Source organism: Euphorbia lathyris, chromosome 7 (assembly GCF_963576675.1).
Source record: "Euphorbia lathyris chromosome 7, ddEupLath1.1, whole genome shotgun sequence".
NCBI classification, from domain to species: domain Eukaryota; kingdom Viridiplantae; phylum Streptophyta; class Magnoliopsida; order Malpighiales; family Euphorbiaceae; genus Euphorbia; species Euphorbia lathyris.
In genome coordinates, this window is record NC_088916.1 from 2,006,584 (window position 1) to 2,025,657 (window position 19,074).

General features: G+C 34.3%; 2 protein-coding genes across 4 annotated transcripts; one reads left to right on the top strand and one right to left on the bottom strand.

The window, feature by feature from the left end:
• Nucleotides 1-208: 208 nt before the first annotated feature.
• On the bottom strand, nucleotides 209-1,606 carry LOC136235893 (F-box protein At5g07610-like). The gene has a single exon (XM_066025976.1). The coding sequence runs from the start codon at nucleotides 1,545-1,547 to the stop codon at nucleotides 396-398; it is 1,152 nt and encodes a 383-aa protein (XP_065882048.1). The 5' UTR covers nucleotides 1,548-1,606; the 3' UTR covers nucleotides 209-395.
• A 6,107-nt stretch (nucleotides 1,607-7,713) lies between these two features.
• LOC136201037 (uncharacterized) lies at nucleotides 7,714-17,297 on the top strand. 3 transcript variants are annotated; one of them, XM_065991583.1, is made up of 5 exons: nucleotides 7,714-8,226; nucleotides 9,816-10,211; nucleotides 13,829-14,240; nucleotides 15,408-15,570; nucleotides 17,075-17,297. In XM_065991583.1, the coding sequence occupies exons 1-5, from the start codon at nucleotides 7,950-7,952 to the stop codon at nucleotides 17,150-17,152; spliced, it is 1,326 nt and encodes a 441-aa protein (XP_065847655.1). In that variant the 5' UTR covers nucleotides 7,714-7,949; the 3' UTR covers nucleotides 17,153-17,297. The 3 variants fall into 3 exon arrangements, with proteins under 3 accessions (XP_065847655.1, XP_065847657.1, XP_065847656.1); XM_065991585.1 differs by lacking the exon at nucleotides 17,075-17,297 and adding an exon at nucleotides 16,280-16,324; XM_065991584.1 differs by lacking the exon at nucleotides 17,075-17,297 and having other exon boundaries at nucleotides 7,715-8,226; nucleotides 15,408-15,774.
• The last annotated feature ends 1,777 nt before the right edge of the window (nucleotides 17,298-19,074 follow it).

The window sequence follows — 19,074 nt, forward strand, 5'->3', positions numbered from 1 at the left end:
CTCTCGATCACACAACAACAACATTTACCGCTATATCAGGGCGAGCCTTGGCGCAACGGTAAAACGTTGTTGTCGTGTGACCAGAGGTCACGGGTTCGAGTCCTAGGAGCGGCCTCTTGCCAATTAAATTGGCAAGGGAAGGCTTGCCCCCAATACATCCTTGTGGTGGGACCCCTCCCCGGACCCTCGCTCAGCGGGGACGCGTAATGCGACCGGGCCGCCCACTAACATGTACATATACTTAAAAAAAAAATTTAAACAAGCAAAATTAGCATCATCAAACATTAAACAACTACCGGCCACAACAACATCAAACAATAGATAAACAGCATTTTACTCAGATTCTAAACAAATGTAAAATTGACGAACTAGGATCATCTGAAAAAGTATCAAACTCAACAAACAGAAGCCAAAGTTTCAATATACTTGTAAGCATCAAGCCTTGCAAATGGCAATGAATTGGTAGCCCTACCCTTAACATCACTAACTACACTGAATATTTTGGTCTTAAAATTATAAGAAACGATCTTACCAGGTATGTGGAGCAAGAGTGATGACTCTTCTTCCTTCTCCTCTTCAACAACACTCAGAATAACAAGATAGTAACGACTAGAATCCAAACAGCCACTAACCATCTCCGGAAATTCTTTCAAAATAAGATCAAAATCCACATGATATCTAACTCTCCAATCAGAATAATCTTTGTTCATCTCAAACACTTTGAATTGTTCAGAACGAGGTTCGTAGATTTCAATTAGATTCAAATGGCCACCAGATTCACCAAAGTATCGCAATCTTCTTTTCCCCCATCCATCTGTGAAGGGAAGAGCAGGAAAACGCCCAATACACTCTCTACAAATATTAAAATATAGCGTCTTACCGGTAGGACTAATCCAATGAATTCCGCCATTCCAGAACACTCCATTATCAAAAACCATATCGAATGGAGCTTCAAAAGGAGATCCAGAAATCCTCCATGCTCCAATTTCAGATTCATATATCTCGATTTGGCGATGGGAGATTGAGGCATCTGTCGAACGAACACAGATAACCTTGTAATACGATGTTTGTGAGGGATCACAAGCTAAATTGAGCCCATATATAATAGTAGACGGAGATGAAACAGAAGGTAGGGTAAAGAATTGGTTAGTGGTGGGATTAGAAATATAGTAGCTCCTTGCAACACCTACTTTAGGAAAACTGGAGCAGAGAAGAAGGCCATTGCAGGACTGGAGAATCTTGGTAGTGCTAATATCGAAAGAATCCAAAGCCGAAGACGACGACGACGACGAAGAAGAAGAAGAAGAATCAATAGGAAGGCGAGTGACTTTGGAGTTAGCGTATCGATACATGAAACCGGAAATGGTGGAATTTGCGTTACGCAGAGTGTGAAGAGAAGAGAACTGGGAAGAGGAAATGAGAGAGAGCCAGTGTTTGGATACGGATTTGAATCGGAGCAGAGGCTTTGCCGGTAATCGGAAGAGAATTTCAGTGAGGAGATCGTCGTTGCTGCCGATAATTTCAGCCGAGAAATTCGAAATCCCCATTTTTTCCGGCGGAAATTTGAAAGAGGGAAGTGGAATGCCAATGAGAATAAATTAGTTTATTTGCATTTATGTATATAGAGCCATCACTCATTTTCACCGACATGTTTGGACCTGGTTTGGCGTTATTTACATTATTGCCCCTCAATTTGACATTATTGTTTGGGTAAATTACATCCGTGGCCATTGAACTTTACTCATTTTAACATTATGTCATTAAATTTCAATTTTTAACGATATAGTCACTGAATTTTACACTTTTTAACACCGATAGTTACTTAACTTTAACTAACTAATTAAAATAACCGTTAACAATCTCAAAATAAAAATATTCAAGAATTAAAGTTGTTCAGAACGATATTTACCATTAAATAACGTTTTTTATTTTTCAAAATCACATTTTTTGGAGCTTAATCTCTCAAAAAATTTACACTCACTTCTAACTAAACAACATATAAATGACAACAAAATGAAAATTTTTAAGAATTAAAGTTTCTTAGAATATCAATAACTCTTTGAATTTTTTATTTTGAGACCGTTAACAGTCGTTTTGAGGCGTTGAGTGGAACCGGTATTAAAAGGTATATAGTTCAGTGACCATGTATGTAATTTGCCCTTTTCTTTTAGGTATAATTTTTTGTTAAAGCACTGGAGTCTAAAAAAGGTTGCATTATCAAAAGCAAATTTTTGTTAGTAAAAGTATCAATTTAGACACGTTATTTATATGAGTCAGTTAAGTTCTGATTCTCCTTCTACGTAGCATTAGCATTGGTAGAATTTAACAGAGTAATATAAATATTGTGTCACATTCTAAGGCATGTGCAATCTATTTTTCACATTTGACTTACTTTTTTACAATGAATATACAATCGAATATTCATATTCATTGAAATATTTAAAAGTTCAGAAAGATCACTCGAACTTTTTGGATAAATTCTTGTGTATTAAGCCGAAAAAATCATAATCATCTTTCTACAACATAATGCTCAAGACTACTGAAGTCATGTTATTTCTTACTTAATTTAATTTAAGTATCAATCAGTTTAGTTTAGTAACTTATCATTACTTATTATAATTATAATTATTTTTATTATTATTTGAACCATTATTATTTTTATAAGTTTTTTATTTTAAATATTACTATTTTTAAAATATTATATTATTATTTCGGTTTTTTGAACCTCAATAATGATTTTCATATATAATTCAGATTGGCATCCTCACTAATAACGTTTGATAACCAATCCGGCACCACAGTTGACAAAAAATCGCTAGCATTGGAACAGGCTTATCTAACTACTAAATGTGCATTCCTATTCACTAAACGAGGAATAAAAGACAATCTAAACGAAGAGTTGGATCGTAAAAGAGCTATTATTTCGGTTTTAATAGAATTTAGTTTAATTTAGTTTATATTTTTTTAATCGCTAAGGGTCCATTTGTTTTACCTACTGTTTGCTGTTACAGTTTGTCGTTTGCTGTTACGTTTGCTATTGTTGTTTGTTGTTCCTGTTACGGTTTGCTGATTGCTGTTTGAAAAGGTTGCTTTTCCAAAAAGCAGAGATTCTTTACTTTTGTAAAAAAAACAGCTTTTCGAATGTAAAAAACAAACATGAGATCACTAATCAAATACCTAATGTTGCTTTTCAGATGTAAAAAACAAACATAAAATTACTAACCAAACATTTAAAACCCTCCATTTTAAAGTAAAAATGTAAAAATAAACACGAAAATGAGCAACCAAACATAGAAAAAGACATGTCACGGATATAATAAAACAAAACATTTATTAATAAAATGGACTATTCTGGTGTCTTATTATAAAATGTATTAATTGAATGATTCTAAAACTTTATTGTACTCACATAAACTATGTGAATAAACTAATATATAGCACACATTATTGAAAATAACTTTGAATTATATAGTGGGTAAATTACACTCATAACCATTGAACTTTATCTATTTTAACATTATGATCACTGAATTTTAATTTTTAATAGTATGATTACTGAACTTTATACTTTTTAAAATTGGTGGCTACTTAACGCCTCAAAACGACCGTTGACGGTTTCAAAATAAAAAATTCATATAGTTAATAATATTTTAAGGAACTTTAATTTTTAAAAAATTTTATTTTGAAGTTATTTAAGTGTTGTTTGGTTAGAAAATAAAGTGAATTTTTAGAAAGAGAAAACTCTAAAAAATGTGATTTTGAAAAATAAAAAAATGTAGTTTCATGGAAATGTGGTTGGGTAAATTACATGTATGGCACTGAATTTTATATATTTTAACTTTGTGGCCACTGAACTTCAATTCTTAATGATATGGTCATTAAATTTTACACTTTTTAACACCGGTTAGGGATGGCAATGGGTAGTGTACCCGCGGGTACCCGACACTACCCAACCCTAATGGGACTACCCGTACCCTGTATAAAAGGGTATGAGATCAAATTAATTACCCGTTAGGGTAATGGGACGGGTATGGGAATACCCCTCAGGGTACCCGGTACCCGTTACCCGTCATAATTCTTTTAAATATTAAAAAAAATATTGTTTTTTAGATGTAATATTTGAGATTTTAAACCCCAACCTTTTGTTTTTCAACCATTGAGTGATACCACTAAGCTACTTATTCTTATTGATTAAGGTTCAATTTGTTCAATTTTTATATAAATGATTTATTAAATTTATACTTTGTTAAATTTGTAATATTTTTTATTTTATTCATTGATTTTTAACGGGTAAGGGTACCCGTGGGTACCCGCGAATTAAATGGGAAGGGTATGGGATGCAAAAATATACCCGTTAGGATAATGGGACGAGTACGGGTAATTAAAAAATAAACGGGTAAGGATTTGGGATTGGCACTACCCGCGGGTACCCTACCCGTTGCCATCCCTAACACCGGTGGCCATTCAGCGCCTCAAAATGACTAATGACGGTCTCAAAATAAAAAATTCGAAGAGTTACTGATATTCTAAGGAATTTTGAAATTTTTCTTTTTGAGGTCATTTAATTATTGTTTGGTTAGGAGAGAGGGTAAACTTTTAAAGAGAAAAAGCTCCAAAAAATATGATTTTGAAAAATAAAATATGTGGTTTCATGGTAAATGTTGTTCTAAACAACTTTAATTCTTTAATATTTTCATTTTGACGTTGTTAACGGTTATTTTAAGGAGTTAGTTAAAGTTGAATGACTATGTGTTAAAAACTGTAAAGTTCAATAATCATATCGTTAAGAATTTAAGTTTAGTGACCATAATATTAAAATTGATAAAATTCAGTGGCATAAATGTAATTTACCCATCACATATAATAGGTTGATACCCAATTGATCATACACCTTTGAAATCCAATCCCAAGATCCGGAATAAACATATTATTTATAAGTAGGGATGGCAACGGGTAGGATATTTATAGGTAGTGACAAACTCAAATTCTCACTCATTTATTTTTTAATTATATATACTTGTCTCATTACTTTAACGGAAATAGTTTTTATATTTCATACTCGTTTCATTTAATTCGCAGGTACCCTTACCCGTTAAGAATCAATACATAAAATAAAAATATTTCAAATTTAACAAAGTATAAATTTGATAAATCATTCATCTAAAAATTGAACAAATTGAGCGTTAATCGATAAGAATAAAGTAGTTTAATGGTATCACTCAATGATTGAAGAATAAAAGGTTGGGGTTTGAACCTCACATCTTACATCTAAAATTAAAAAACATAAATAAATTTAAGAGAAAAGTACGAAAAAAAAATGTCTATGGTTTGCCCAATTTGCAAACAGAGACATGTGGTTTAAAAGTTTACAAATAAAGGTCTATAATATGTTTTATTTACAAAACAAAGTATTGCAATTACACAGATTAAGTGATTACAACTAAATACATTTTTATCTTAAAAAAAATTATTCTTACATATTAGCAAAACACAACTCCGAAAAAAACAACTTCCTAAATTGTTAATATGGTGGAATTTTACGTTTTTTACTAATCTGACAGTTTATGAACTAAATTGATATTTAAGTTTATTTATACAGTTGCAATTTGATTTTGGAATATGTGTTTTGTGAATATATAAATGCAATTGAAGAAAATAAAAAAAAATGCTCTTATTATCATCAATTACTTAAAAGTTTAATTTTAAATACTTTGTTTTATAAAAAAGTATACCACATATCTCTATTTGCAAACTTTTAAACCATAGATCTCTACTTGAAAATAAGGCAAACCACGAACATTTTTTTTCGTACTTTAACCTAAATTTAAAATATAAAAGATTTATACATGGTACGAATAGTTCAATTAGGATCCAGATACCTATATGTATAGTACACATTTCCATCCCTAACTACAAGACACTTGGTGCCCAATTAGGGATCTAGGACCCTCAATGGAAAAATGATGGAAACTACTATCCCTGAGTCACCCCACTAAAGAGATTATTAGAACCACTCGACACGCACGAGATAAAAAAAAATTCCAATCGCCCCGAAGAACCTAGAAAACAATATCTTCATTAAGATGGACTTGGAAGACGAAATCAGATATCCCACTGCAAAACTAATAGAAACCTTTGAAACTTCCAGGCCACGTAGGCCTAATACTCTGTGATGTCTTCCTTTTTGAAATGTGATTCTCTTATGTTTCCGGTGACCTGAAAAGACAACGAACATCATAAAAGGAGTTGGAGTTGGAGTTCTAACGAACCTTCTCCGATGTTAAAGTCAGTCAAGTACTTCAAAATGTACATGGTTTAACTTGAAAGTTATTGAATAGGAGAAAGAGAGTGATTACATACATTTAACTCTGATTCCCAAACTATTTATAGGCAATAAAGTGTGTACCTGGACATATGACAACGTTTGATTGGTCTTCAGACCTATCTTTCTGTTCCATGTTAAATATGAGTTGGGAGGCGTGCCTTTGGGATCCAAAATGACCATTGGTCCACGTGTCCCTTGAGGCAGCTCCCAACCGAAGCTTTATTTATCCATTCTATATGCAAACATATTCTTTCACAGGCTTAAGCCCAAATATTTTCAGACCTTAACAGAAGCTCAAGTATTTAGCTCATCGAACTATTACCACTCAACGATAGATGATAGAAACTCAAAAGATAATTCAGGAAAAAACCCAAAAGTTGTAGAAATTGTCCAAGCCAAAAACCCACCCGTATAGGACACATTGGTTGTAGAGCCTGACCCAAATGAGCATAGACATAGACGAATATTTTGGATAGATTAAAAGTCAACAGTTGTATAAACCTAAAGTTTTTTTCTTCTTTAGTTGATATTTACGTAAAAAAAAAAGTCCTAATATTAATGATGTGAGAAGGACCAAATTCAACCTTAACGTTTTCGGTGAAATGCAGATTTGGCATAACGTACGAAGTGCTCTAAATTTAACCCTAACATTTTCAAATAGTATCAATTTTAGCCATACATTACCAAAAATTTGAAATGCTGGTTTTATTGTTATTTAACTGTCATATCCAACATTCCAAACATCAATTACATCTAAGATATTTAATGTATCACTAACACAGTTAAAAAAAACTTGTTAAAATGCTAACAACTAAGTTTACCACATCCAAGTTAGCACATTTTCTTTATCAATATGTCTGAAATATTTATTGTGCTACTAATATAATTATAAATAAGCAACAAAAAATACATAAATTGCATCAAGTTATCGAAAAACTTATTTGAAAAGTCTGATGTGACGTTAAACAACAATTGAACAAACTTTTTCAAATGTTCAATAACATAGGGTTAAAATTGACAGTGACAGATCCAAGATTTACGGTCTCTCGTGATTTATGGATGTTAAATTGATATTTTTAGTGTTTTTACATAAAAAAATAAAAACGCATGCACAGTTTCCATATAATTTTTAGCGTTAGTGACAAGTGGATGTTCAAACCCTTCAAACCCCCTCTTGACCCGTCCCTGAAAATTGATATTACTTAAAAACATTAAGATCAAATTTATACAATTTCATAGGTTAAAGCTAAATCTATATTTAAAAAACGATTAGGATTATATCCAATTAATAATTTTAGTAATTGGTTTGGGTTCGGTTTTTATTATGAAAACCGGCTAACAAAATCGAAGTAACCCTAACCCCAAAACACAGTCGTTTCTTGTATTCTCCTAAACCTAATTCCCCCAAATCAATCCCTCACTCTCAACTCTCAGCCTGCGTTCGCGACTCCTTCCTCTCCTTCACAGTTCTTCTTCTGCTTCTTCTTCTTCTTCTTCACTTCAGAGCTTCAGCTTCACTTCAGTTACATAAATAGACAATCGAGAATAATTGTGTTCCCCTTAATCCTGGTGGCAGATTACTCTTCCATTGCTGACCTTGTTAAGGAGAAGAAAAAAATCAGCCATGAGAAGAGCTATTCTGAGAAATCTCTCCCTTACTTCTCGCAATCTTATCCTAAATCATTTGAAAGGCAACCCAAATCCTAATCCATCAGTTATTTTATTTTCCGCCTCGAATCATTCTAGACTTAGAAACTTCACGTCTGAGTCTGAGTCATCCGGTGATGCGAACAACCAAAATGGTGCTAGTGAAAAGACGAAACCAACCCCTGAATCAACATTGCTTGCACAATTGAAAAAGAATGATGATGATGTCGAGGTGAGCGATGTCAATAACAAAGGTAAACAACTGCATATATGAAGAAACATCAAATTAGGGAACCGTTTCAATTTTAGTGCTTTTCTCATATATTTGGGTTTTGCAAGTAGGAAGAAATTTCAATAAGAATGTCATTTCTAATTTAAGAATATGAAATTCTGGATAAAAAGTTGAACTTATTTTATTTTTGAGTCATGTTATTAGGTGTTTAACTTGTTTTTCGTTGTATAATTGACAGTTTTCATCTTGTATCTTTGATAATTAATGTGTTAATGAGCTTTGACCTGTAACAGTAGTACATTTAGGAATATGGAATCCTGGATGAAAAGCTGAACTTGTTTTATTTTGTGTCATATTTGATACGGATTCGTGACCATACCGATGGTTTTGATCTTTTTCACTTGGCAAACTAGTAGCATCCTTGAAACCCCAAAATTCACTAGCTAAGCCTGTAGGAATTGAAAATCCCCATTGTTAAGAGGGATGAACCCTAAAACAACTCTCAAAGAGATAATTTGTATTTGATTGATAAAAGTTGTTCATCCTTACAAAAGAGAAGGCTTAAATACCTCCCTAAACTAGGTAAGTAAAGACTTAAAAGCCCTTACTAGGGTTACAAGCTTGAACTAAACTAATAGGGGTAAAATAGGAGGAAATAAACTAAGAGAAAAACAGCAAATAAGCCTAAATGGCAGAACAGTAAATACCCAGTGTCAAAACAGTAAAAACGTTGGAGCAGGATTGTGGCAGAACTGTGGCAGGGCTGTCTTCCTTGGCCCCTAAGTAGGGCACGACGTGTGGCCTATTCCACACGCGATGTGGCTATTTCTTCGGACGAGTTACGTGAGCCTTTGACCAATCTCCCCAGGTTGCCATTAATATATCTCACACTGCGTATGGCTGGGATCACACGCTGTGTGAATTATGCTGAAAGTTCGAGGAGCTCCACCAAACCAGCCACACGACGTGTGCCAGTCTGACACACAGTGTGGTTCCTCGTCTGTGAGTTCCTCCCTTCACTAGCTTACTCACATGGCGTGTGGCTAAGGTGGCACGCTGTGTGAGCTCTCCCTCATGCTTGGCTTGGTGTGTTAAAGGAGATGTCCTCATCAATATTATTAGGTGTTTAACTTGTTTTTCATTGTATAATTGACAGTTTTCATCTTGTATCTTGGATAATTAATGTGATAATCAGCTTTGACCTCTGACAGTAGCAGTGTTAGAGAGAACATGTTAATGTTTGCTTAAGGGCGGCCTGGTGCAATACGCGTCCCCGCTAAGTGAGGGTTGGGGAGGGGTCCCACCACATGGGTGGATTGGGGGCAAGCCTTCCCCTACCAATTTTTTGTCAAGAGGACGCTCCTAAGACTCGAACCCATTGATAAATTCTTGGGTCCTTTGTGAAATTTGATGCAGAAGGCTTTATTTTTGAATAATCTATGTTGGAATCTGCATTTTGGATAGCATGTTTTCAAATCTAAGAATGTATGGTTTTTATCAATTCATTTGGGAAAAACTAGAATGATAAATGTCATATTTTTCTTTTTCTTAATTTGTAGGCTTTTCATGATTGAAACTGTGTAATTTTGTTAAATTGGTTGCTTATGCCAGAGCTGAAAGAAATGATGGATAAGTACTTCAAAGGTGACGAGGACGTGCTTCCAACAATAATGGAAGCAATTTTAAAGCGTAGATTGTCAAAGAAGCACGACGATACTGATGATGAGTTGATGGACGAACTCGCTATGCAGCCACTGGATAATGTGGATGACAAAGAGTTCGAATCTGATTTTGAGGAGCTGTATTCAACTGATGAGGAGCTTGATGATTTGTATAATGTCAAGGAACATGTCATGCAGAAGATGGCGGATGATGAGTACTTCAACATGGATGATAAGAAATGGGATGAAATGATTAAAGAGGGTGTGGAAGCAGGACATTTAATGGACACGAAGGAATGTGAAGCCATTTTGGAGGATATGCTTAGCTGGGATAAACTCCTTCCAGGTATGGATGTTTTAGTTTTTCTTACATTGTTATGTATTAGTGTTACTTGAATGAGTAAAAGAGGCGGTTGAACTAGCTGTAAGAGTTCTAAGAATAATAGTTGTTTGAAATACTAAAGTTGAGTACGAAAGTTAAGTTTTGAATACTGAAATCAAATTTAGTTGGAATAATAGTACATAAATTTGACAACTGGAAATAATCTTCAAAGTTTGTAAACCTAGTGTGATAGAGAACGGTCTAGCCATTAGTAGGAATGTTCTTGAAGGGGTGAGCCGTAGGGAATGAGCTGTTTGGCAGATGGTTGTTATTTGGGAAGATGAGCTGGAGGGTAGTTTGGGTAATAGGTTGAGTATAAGTAGGAATTAGCTGTTATGTTTTAGGCATGGAATATTTTGGTTAATTTGTGTTTGGCTGCCTTTTGAGCAGAGGCTCTGCATCTTTGGATCAGAGAGGGGGGTCTGTGGGTTGTTCCTCAGATTCATTTATCGTTTACAGTTCTCCATTCCTATTGTAGTGTTTCTTTTATCAATACAAATACACATTATCATATCTATTTGGGTTCGTTTCTTATTATAGTGTCTCTAAAGGACAGCTAAAATTGAAGTGTTTCGGCCTTCTTTGGTTAGGGATTTTATTCCTACTTGTATAAGACATACGAATGTATTTGAAATTTTTATCTGTTTTTTTTTTTTTTTTTTCTTTTCTACCGAGGGTACACATTTAAGTATATATATATATATTTTTGGCCTGATACATTTGTTATATGTACTAGGCCTAAAACTTCAACTGCCCCCTAAAACTTTCAAAAGTTCCAAATGACCCCCTATTCTTGTCCAAGAATAGAGGGTTATTGAATGCAGTTGGACAAGAATAGTTCAGGGAGACGGTTGAAGTTTTGGGCCAAGTACAGGGGCAACGGATGTATTAAGCCTATATTTTTTAATACTTGCTATTGCAAGCACTTACGCATATGATTGAGTGCTATTTGTTGAGTTGATTACAAATTTAAATTACATTAGTTTCAATATATCTTTTTTAAAGATTCTGAACAGTTTTGTGGGATTTTCATGTAGATTTGATCTAAGTTAAAATTCATCTTACCGTTCTGCAGCTATAAATTCAATCTGTTATGTTGTTTAAACTAGTCTGACGTTCTGCAATTTTATGATGCTTGGTGACAACTATGAAAAATAGTTGGATGATATGAGTTATGTGTTTGTCCTGAAATCTTAGTTCTTAGATGCTATTTTTATGATGTTCCCAAACAATTTGGTTGTTTCCCAATAGTTGTTAAAGGCACAAGGCGCACTAAGGTGCTAAGGGGTCCTGGAGCCTAGGCTCAAGGCGCAACTCAAGGCGCACCTGAGGAACACGAGTCGCAGAAAAAAAAGAAGATATACTCTATTACTAGTTAAAGCATATCAATATTTGATATCAATATCCCTAATACTCAGTTAAAGCATAAACCAAAAAAGTACACTTATGACCACTCAAACAAGACAAAACCACATAAAAACATAATAGATGTCACAAGCACCAAGTTAAGTTCATACTTCATAGAGACATTAACATATACTTAACGATTTAACCTAAATACCTAACTAGTTCTACTAAACTAATAACCATTCATTGTGTCGCAGTTTCTGTTTGAGTGGAGACTATTCTTTACGTGACTCTGCTCTTAATTCCTCTCTAGTCTTTCTATTTTTACGTCTTTTGATATTCTTATTTAGATCAAGGGTTAAAATTAAGTTTATTTAAACTAGATTAGTGGCTAAGATTAATTAACCATTTGTTTTGCACAAAACAGTAAAAAGTCCTAGTGAAAACAGTATGTGTTACTGAGGCGTGCCTTTATTCAGGCTCCGAACCCCAGGTGAGGCGCACAAGGCGAGAGACTTTTAAACTGTGCCTCACCTTGTGCAATCAAGGCTCACTACCTTGAGCCTTGCGTAAGGCATGCAGGAGGCAACGATACAGTGGTATTCGTGTTAGAGATACAGCTTCAGCTTTACATTCCGAGACAGCCAGCCAAGAAATTGCTAGCTTCCGCTACCAGCGTTCAATCTCACACTGACATTTGCATTTGCTCCTCAATAGCCTTTATTATTAAGGAAGAGATCAAGTGTTTTCGAGAATACGACCCTACTGATGATTGCATGTTTAGAAAGTGACTCATTATATCTAGGAAACATTTTAAATTGGCGGAAAACATCAGGCCCTCAGTGAACTTGCCCCAAAAAACCAATTGGTCTCCCGAACTTTAAGAATGTCTCATTAGCCCCCTAAATTTGATTAATGTGACATGATTAACCCCCTATTGGTATGTGGCAGCGTAAGAGGAAATTTGGGCAAGTTTAGGGGCGTCAATAGGTTACTTTAAGCAAGTTTAAGGGATCAATAGATCACTTAAGTAAGTTCAGGAGGTCAATAAGGTCACTTTAAGTAGATTCAGGGAGCTAATGAGACATCTAAAGTTCAAGGGGCCAATTTTCAGGGCAAGTTTAGGGAGCCCCAGTATTCAGCCTTTTAAATTTCACCCTCATGCTTTATTTTGGTACTTCAGACCCTTTACGTTAATTTGGCACAATGTATTTTTGGCCATTTTACTTTATTTTTGACACATTTAGGTTAGCACCCTGTACTTCAATGTTTACTAAAATTGAGTCCTTAAATTGACAGTTCTGACTTACATGTGTAGTTACATAATTGGAGAACATAGTTTGACAACATGCATTTTAACAGCATGTACTATAAAATTGCTAATAGGACCTCTCTCGGTTAAATTTTGGAAAAAAAATAAATAAACAAAATTATAGGTTGGCCTGTAAATGAGTCGAGCCACTCATGAGCAGCTCAGTATTCGGCTCGATTTATAAATGAGCCGAGCTTGAGCATGGCGAAACTCGGTTCGAAAGCTCGTGAGCAGGCTTTGTTATAGGTTAATTAGTGAGCAAGCTCGATTATAAAGTTTGTGAACATGCTCGTGATTTCCAAACTTGGTTCGGTGATTTTCTTAATGATATTATTTGTATAAAGGGGGACAATGTAAAACAACTTAGTTTTTGTGTGAACTTTAGTGTTGTACCCTTATGCCCTGGCAAAGGCCCGAGGTATAATCTCTCGTTTGCTAAGAAAGATAGATCCGTCTTTATCTTATTTCTAGGTTTCAAAACTATGTAGTTTTGTATTAAAGAAACTTCAAGTCAATATAATTAATGAGTTGTTCACGAGTGAAGTTCAGAATTAACGAGTTGTTCGCAGCCAAAGCTCGTAAACAAGCTCGCGAGCAGCTCACAAATAGGATTGAGCTCGAGCTCGTCAATTTTCTGACGAACCAAAGAGCAGGCCAAAACCCGGCTTGACTCGATTACAACCCTAATTATCGGGAGATTTAATGCAAAAGCTAAAATTTGACCCCTGTACTTATCACAATTTATGGTTTTGACCCCGTTACTGCAACTCTATTATGCCATTCTTATCCTGCTTGCTGTGATTTTCGCAATTGTGCTTTTAATCGTTTCTAAGCTATATTTTCTAGAATTTTTTAATTTATGGCAGTTGCTAATTTCATTGGCATTTCTTAAAGTTTTATTTAATTTAATTGTTTTCATCAGCTGATATCAAGGAGAAAGTGGAGAAGAAGTTCAATGAGCTTGGAGATATGTGTGAAAGAGGAGAACTTGAACCCGAAGACGCCTATAAGCTGTTCAAGGAATACGAGGATGAGATAGTTGATGATTACGGAAAGAGAATGGAAGCCGAAGGTCCCCCGCAATTCGATGAGACAGTACCGGATGAGAAAAAGGACTTGGATGATCCCCCGGGCGAGGGGCCGATTCTTAGGTGGAAAACACGATTAGTCCTAGCACCGGGAGGTGATGCTTGGCATCCCAAAAACAGGAAGGTTAAAATGTCAGTTACAGTGAAGGAGCTCGGACTATCGATACATCAATTTAAACGATTGAGGGAACTTGTCGGAAAACGATACCATCCGGGGAGAGATGAGCTTACAATCACTAGCGAGAGGTAAATAGCTAAAAACTATTGCATGTTTCGATTTCCATGCTTTCTGTTTTTATTGGTTTAATACATTATTTGTCTCCTGAGCCTGTTTAAAAAACTTCATTGAAACCCTGAAATTTCAAAATGTTCCGATAGCCCCCAACTTGTTTAAAATGTCCCGAAAGCGCCCTCAACTTGCTTAAAGTGTAATCAATTACTCACTGTTGCAAAAAAGTAAACTGCATGCTTAAGGTAGCTCCTTGAATTGTTGTTACATAATTTACAGAATAGATTAAAACATATTTAAAAAGTTGTTACTTGCTCAACGTGAAACTTGTCCTTCCCCATATCCGACCTTGGTCATTATACTTTTTCAAGGCACGTGCAACTCTCCTTTCGCATGAAGCTTATTGTTTTTTGAACATAATGATTAAGTGATTACATTTTAAGCAAGTTGATGGGGTTATCTGAACATTTTGAAAGTTCAGAGAGCCAATCAAGCTTTTTGGACAAGCTCAGGGGGCAAATGATGTATTAAACCGTTTTTATTCAAACTCTATGATCATACCGAAACTGATACTGATACCGGAAAACGTTAATTTTTAAGAAAATTTAGCTAGGAAACAGAAACACGGGTTAAATGCATTGTTGGTCACTGAACTTTCATGGTTGTCGCAAAACGGTCAATCAACTTCAATTTTTCTCAATAAAATCGTTGAATTTTGTATCAATAAAGTCACTCCTACGAACTTAAGAGCACGGATATATGATGTGGCTTCCATGTGAGCACTAGTGAACTTTTACCGCTGACTGAAACGACACATGACTACCACCTACCTGGCCGAAATGCTAGATGACAAGTGTCGTTTCGGTGGCAGCTATCTGTCGTTTCGGTCATAGGTGAAAGTTGACTACTACCGATGTCGCAGACACGTCACTTTTCCGGTGTTTTTTTGCTCTCAGAAGTCGCCCGAATGACTTAATTTAGACAAAATTCAAATTTCAACGATTTTATCGAGACAAATTGAAATTGAGTGACCATTTTAAGACAACCATGAAACTTCAGTGACCAACAATTCATTTAACTCTAATTGAAACGGATACGACACACGGAAACGCTAATGAAAAAGAGTTTCCGTGCAACATAAATCATAATTCATAATCTTTTTTTTTTTTTTTTTTGCGTTAAAGGTTCGAACATCGAGAAGAAAACCGAAAAGATTGCCTGAGAACTCTGTTTTCGCTGATCGAGGAAGCTGGGAAAGCTAATAAATTGGCAGAGGATGCTCGAGCTTCATATGTGAAGGGAAGACTTCAAGCTAATCCAGCTTTCATGGAAAGGCTGCGTGCCAAGGTAATGAGACAAGCATCTCAAGAAAAAACCATTTCTACATGAAATTTTACAGTTAGGTAAAAATTATGGAATTTTACAGTTAGGTAATTTCTTTTTACTTTTACTGTTTCTAATGTTACGTTTTTGAACAAAGCTATCTTCTTATGTTCTCTTATTAGATTCTTTTTTTAATAATAATTAAGAGAATAGAATATTAGTTTTTTATTTTTAGTTTTTCATGAATTTATTTATTTTCTTAGAGCTATATTTTCCTTTGAAATCAAAAGGAAATTAATTATTGGTTTAATACATTTGTTGCGGCTGTACTTGATCTAAAACTTCAATTACTCCTGAATTAAGGGGTTAAGGGCGCGGTTAGCTTTTTGCGGTTGTGGTTGAGGTAAGCTGTTTATTGTTACTGTTAGCTGTTTAAAAATTATTAGTGTTTGATAAAATTATATTGAACTGTTGCTGTTACTATTTAAAAATGTCTAATATGGACATGTTTTAAATTAATCAATAAAAAAATTATAAAATAGAAAATGTATTGCACAAATTAATAAAAACAATCTAAATAAAAATATAAAAATATAAAATTTATTTAACTCAATAAAACCTTGTTTTTTTTTGGTAATGGTGTTATAGAAATAGAAATAATATTAAAAAAGAAACATAATTTGTGGAAATAAGAAGGATGTTGTCTAGATGACATGTCGTTTTGATCATATAGGTGGCAACCACTCGTTTTGGTCAGTGGTAAAAGTTGACTACTATCGATGTGGGGAGACACGTCACATTTTGGTAGCAAGACAGGTCACATTTCTATTCCAGTGTTTTTTTGCTCTTGAAGGTGACAAAGTGATTTAATTGAGTCAAAATTCAAAGTTGAATGATTTTATTGAGATAAATTGAAGTTGAACGACAATTTTGAGACAACCACGAAAGTTCAGTGATCGATTATTCGTTTAACCCTAATGGAAATGGACACGAAATACGGAAACACTAATGAAGAAGAGTAAAAAGACACCGGAAATATGATGTAACTTTCCATGTAAGCATTAGTCAACTTTCATTGCCGATTGAAACGACACATGACTACCACATACCTTACCGAAACAACACATGGCTGCCACATATATGACGTGTCGTTTTGGTCAGTTAAGTGGCAGGCACATGTCATCTAGGTGACAACTACATGTCGTTTCGATCAACTGTAAAAGTTGACTACTACCGATATGGCAGACACATTACTTTTACTGTGTTTTTTTTGCTCTCGAAGTTGTCAAAGTGACTTAATTGAGATAAAATTCAAATTTGAATGATTTTATTGAAACAAATTGAAATTGAGTGACTATTTTGAGATAACTATGAAACTTCAGTGACCAGCCAGCAACAGAGGGGGTTCGATTCCCGTTATACGCGATTCATTTAACTCCAATCGAAATGGACTCGAAACATAAAATGGTAATGAAAAAGAGTTTCCGTGCAACATAGATCATAATTCATAATCATTTTTGCGTTGAAGGTTCGAACATCGAGAAGAAAACCGAAAAGATTGCCTGCGGACTCTGTTTTTGCTGATCGAGGAAGCCGGGAAAGCTAATAAATTGGCAGAGGATGCTCGAGCTTCATATGTGAAGGGAAGACTTAAAGCTAATCCAGCTTTCATGGAAAGGCTTCGTGCCAAGGTAATGAGACAAGCATCTCAAGAAAAAACCATTTCTACATGAAAATTTATGGAGTTTTACAGTTAGGTAAAAATTATGGAATTTTACAGTTAGGTAATTTGTTTTTACTTTTACTGTTTCTAATGTTATATTTTTGAACAAAGCTATTTTCTTATGTTCTCTTATTAGATGTTTTTTTTTTATAATAATTAAGAGAATAGAATAGTGGTTTTTATTTTTATTTTCTTAGAGCTATATTTTCCTTTGAAAGCAAAAGGAAATTAATTATTTAAGCAACTACCTCTGAATTAAGGGGTTCAGGGTCTGTTTGGTTTAGTTAACTATTTGCGGTTTATGTTATTGGCTGTTTAATTATTAGTGTTTGGTAAAATTATATTATATTAAATTGTTATTGTTACTATTTAAAATGTCTAATATGGATATATTTTAAATTAATCAATAAATAAATTATAAAATAGAAAATGTATTGCATAAATTAATAAAAACAATCTAAATAAAAATATAAAAATAAAAAATTTATTTAACACTGGTAATGGTGTTATAGAAATAGAAATAATATTAAAGAAAAACATAATTTGTGTAAATAAGAAAGATGATGCCTAGATGACACATGTCGTTTTGATCATAAAGGTGGCAACCACTCGTTTTGGTCAGTGGTAAAGTTGACTGCTATCGATATGGGAAGACACGTCACATTTCAGTAGCAAGACATGTCACATTTCCATTTTGGTGTTTTTTTGCTCTTGAAGGTGACAAAGTGATTTAATTGAGACAAAATTTAAAGTTGAATGATTTTATTGAGACAAATTGAAGTTGAGTGACAATTTTGGGACAATCACGAAAGTCTAGTGATCAACGATTCGTTTAACCCTAATGGAAAAGGACATGAAACATGAAATATGGAAACACTAATGAAGCTTTCCATGGATTTATTTTTTCATGAATTTATTTGTTTTCTTAGAGCTATATTTTCCTTTGAAATCAAAAGGAAATTAATTATTGGTTTAATACATTTGTTGCGTCTGAACTTCACCCAAAACTTCAATTACCCTAGAATTAAGGGGTTAAGTGCCTGTTTGGTTTAGGGTTAGCTTTTTGCGGTTACGTTTGTTGTTACTGTTAGCTGTTTGATTATTAGTGTTTGGTAAAATTATATTGAATTGTTGCTGTTACTATTTAAAAATGTCTAATATGGACATGTTTTAAATTAATCAATAAAGAATTATAAAATAGAAAATGTATTGCACAAATTAATAAAAATAATCTAAATAAAATATAGAATTCAAAGTTCAATGATTTTATCTAAACAAATTGAAGTCGAGTGATCATTTTGAGACAATCATGGAAATTCAGTGACCAACGATTCATTTAACCTTAATGGACACGAAACTCAGAAACGCTAATGAAGAAGAGTAAAAGAACACCGCAAATATGATGTAGCTTCCATGTGAGCACTATCAACTTTCACCGCCGATTGAAACGACACATGACTACCACATACCTTACCGAGAAAACACGTGGCTACCACATAGCTGGCTGTTAGCTAGGTGGCAGCCACATGTCATCTAGGTGACAACTACATGTCGTTTCGGTCAACGATGAAAGTTGATTACTACCAATTTGACAGACACGTCACTTTTTCAATGTTTTTTTGCTCTCGAACTTGCCTGAGAACCATGAAAGTTCAGTGACCACCAACGATTCATTTAACTCTAATCGAAACAGATACAAAACGCAAAACACTAATGAAAAAGAGTTTCCGTGCAACATAGATCATAATTCATAATCGTTTTTTGCATTGAAGGTTCGAACATCGAGAAGAAAACCGAAAAGATTG